General features: G+C 60.6%; 2 protein-coding genes across 2 annotated transcripts in view; one reads left to right on the top strand and one right to left on the bottom strand.

Moving 5' to 3' along the window:
• Window positions 1-645, top strand: part of ARL10 (ADP-ribosylation factor-like 10) — a gene marked incomplete at its 5' end in the record, with an annotated part of 1,326 nt that extends 681 nt beyond the window's left edge. The window contains 2 exons of the mRNA XM_010140786.1: window positions 1-109; window positions 469-645. The exon at window positions 1-109 is cut by the window's left edge and continues 33 nt beyond it. Of these exons, the coding sequence (XP_010139088.1) occupies window positions 1-109; window positions 469-645 (286 nt within the window). The remainder of the gene's footprint in view (window positions 110-468) is intronic.
• Window positions 646-2,102: 1,457 nt separating this feature from the next.
• The window catches only part of NOP16 (NOP16 nucleolar protein), a gene marked incomplete at its 5' end in the record, with an annotated part of 2,974 nt that continues 2,222 nt past the window's right edge, over window positions 2,103-2,854 (bottom strand). The window contains 2 exons of the mRNA XM_010140785.1: window positions 2,103-2,246; window positions 2,503-2,609. Of these exons, the coding sequence (XP_010139087.1) occupies window positions 2,103-2,246; window positions 2,503-2,609 (251 nt within the window). The remainder of the gene's footprint in view (window positions 2,247-2,502; window positions 2,610-2,854) is intronic.

The following is a 2,854-nucleotide window of genomic DNA, read 5'->3' as shown; positions in this document are numbered from 1 at the left end:
CGTGGTGGACTCGGTGGACAGGTCGCGCCTTCTGACGGCCCGCCAGGAGCTGCACGCGCTGCTGGCCGCAGAGCCCCAGCTGCCCCTGGTCGTGCTGGCCAACAAGCAGGTGGGTGTCTGTCTGTCCGTCTGTCCCCACAGCCGCCCTGCAGCTGTTTCCAAAACCGTCCCTTTCCAGGCCCCCAGGGGAAATGCTAATACCACAAATCCGCCAGCTCTGGCAAAATCTGTCTTCTCCAGTCCTCATCAGGAGGCGTGGCTACTGTTACCAGCAGCCTGGCTGACAAATTTCTGGAGACCACCCAGGCAGCTGCATGCAAAATCCCCAAAGGGAAATACACTCCCCAGGCAGCCCTGCCTGCACAGGATCCCTGCCAGGACCGCTCCGGCAGGAGGAGGCTCCTGGCAGCCCTCAGTGTGGCTCCTGGCACCGCTCCCCCCCTGAGCGGCTGCTTCTCTCCCTCACAGGACTTGAGCGATGCCCTGAGCACGGCAGAGCTACAGGAAGAGCTGGCCCTGCACGCACTCAGTGGGCAGCGGGAGCTCTTCCTCCTGCCCACCAGCGCGACCTGGGCCAGCCTGAGCACCGCCACCAGCGTCCTCCATGTGAAGAACCTGCTGGTCACCCTGCTGTCCCAGTCCTGAGCCCACCTGGGGGGCGGCAGGTTCCCAGCCCTGGCACGGCTCACCTTCAGACTCCATGGTGCGAGGATGGAGGCAGACGGGTGGCAGTGCTGGAGCTCGGACTCGCTGGTAGCAGGCTGCCAGTCCTGGGGGGTTTGCTGCACCCCGCGAGGTTTGGAGCTGAGCTGTGAAATGGCTGCCCTCAGGGAACACGAGCAGCAGACCCTGCTCTCTGCCACAGGGAGAGGACAGCCGCCTCCCCACACTCAGGAATGAAATCTCCTGTGGGAAGCAGACACATGACCTCCAGGTGAACGCAGGGCAGGGCCCCACGCCTTTGCAGCAGGATATTAAATGAAGGAGGCTGAACAAACGAGGTAACCCTCTCGTCCACCAGCACAGACAGGACAAACCAGGAGGTGGGCTCTCCTTCACAGACAGGACAGACCAGGAGGTGGGCTCTCCTTCCGCAAAAACCACGCGGATTTATGGCTGGCGCAGCCCCACACCGCAGCTGCCGGGATGGTGCACACCGGTGGGAGTAAGCAGCTCCGGCTGAGAGCACGGCTCTCAGATCCCTCCCTGTTTAAAGCCCTGCTTAGGAGAGATGAAGGCAGGTATCAGGCAGCCTGGTGCTGCACCGCTGCCCTGAGGGGGTAAAGATGGGCTGTCTGGTAGGAGCTGCGCTCTGCAGGTGCTGGCCCCGCTGCTGGGCTTCCCTCCCTCTCAGCTGCCCCAGGGAGACAGGGAAGGAGCCAGGCTCAGGGACCCCAGGAAGCCTTGACTGCAGCGGGGAGGCTGCTGGGTCCTGCAAAGCCCATGGTGGATGCACTCATCGGGCAAAGGGAGTACACGCCACTCAGCCTCCGTTACAAAACTTTTTGTACACTGCTTCCTTTTGTCAATAAAAGCCTGATCGCTCTGCTCTGACTTCCAGCTCTCTGGCCAGGAAGGGGCTCCCAGCCCGCACTCCCAAGCTGCGGGCAGGAAGATCGCTCATGGGGGAAGGAAGCAGCCCATGGCCCTGCTCCAGCCTCTGCTGCCTATGGGGAAATCAACAAAGGCCCCCAGCCGCGGTGCTGCAGAGGGTGACACATGCCCCATGTCCCATTGGTCAGCACCGGGAGCTCTCCGAAGCGGGACCGCACCAAGAGAGAGCCCACAAGCAAGACACTCACACCAGCCTGAAAAAGTAATTTATTTTAACAAGGCAAAAGAAGTGCTGGTTGCCACACAGAGCGGCAGCAGCACAGCACACTCAGTCCCAGCGCCACCAGCCACAGCCAAGAGTCTTTCATGCCTGGTTTTAACTGTCTCTGTCTAACGAAGGTCCTTCCTCCATTGCCAAAGGCTCTGCATAGCAAAACGTGCGGGCACGGAGCTGTGAGTGACTGCCACCTGTCCGTCAGTCCCTGCTCGGTTCAGGAAATGGTCGTGTCAAGCTGGCACTTGCAAGCAAACCTGAGGGGAAAGGGCTGTCACTGCACGTCCATCTTCTCCTGCTTGAGTGATGCAATGAAATCCTTGTACTCCTCTGGATAGAAATTCTTATAGACATTGATTTTTCTCTTAATCTGCTTGGGAGTATCCTGGTAGTAGTTCTTCTCATCTCGAGCCATTTCCTGTGACGAAGGAGAGAGTACGTCAGAGGAGTGGCCCCACAAGCAAACGCCAAACCCGCTCAGCCATGCTCCGCAGGCCCACCCACCGCCTGACTCAGCAGGGACCTGGCCAAGGTTCAGAGTGCTGCTTCCCCTTAACGACCAGCTGACTGCCAAACAGGATCCAGGGCAGGGACGATGAGCGCCTCCCATCCTGCAGGAGATCCAGGAGGGAACCACTCTGGGTGCCCCTTGCTCTGGGACAGCCCGCACGTACCTTGTAGTTCTCGCCGTGGTTCTGTATCATGTACCGCACGTAGTCGATGAGGTCTCGTGAGAGCGTGTTTGACTTCTTTTCAGGGAGACTGGCCTCATATTCCATCTCTAGGCAGAGGACAGAGACAGCGTGAAGCAGGGGAGGGAAGCAGGCAGCACCCCAGAGGCCGCCAGCCTCCTCCCAAGGTGGAGCCCTGCCAGCACTGCAGGAAGGAGGTGGCTCCCGCACCGCAGCACAGCTTGGCTGCTGGCACGCACAGGGCTGCCTGCCCGCGCGATTGTGCGGGGACACAAACAACAACAACAGCCCAGCCTGCGCTGTGGCTCCTCTCCCGGCCACACCCACAGCCCGG

Source organism: Buceros rhinoceros, unplaced genomic scaffold (genome assembly GCF_000710305.1).
Source record: "Buceros rhinoceros silvestris isolate BGI_N320 unplaced genomic scaffold, ASM71030v1 scaffold28427, whole genome shotgun sequence".
NCBI lineage: Eukaryota > Metazoa > Chordata > Aves > Bucerotiformes > Bucerotidae > Buceros > Buceros rhinoceros.
Note: the sequence above shows the minus strand (reverse complement) of the source record. Positions and strands in the feature narration are given on the sequence as shown.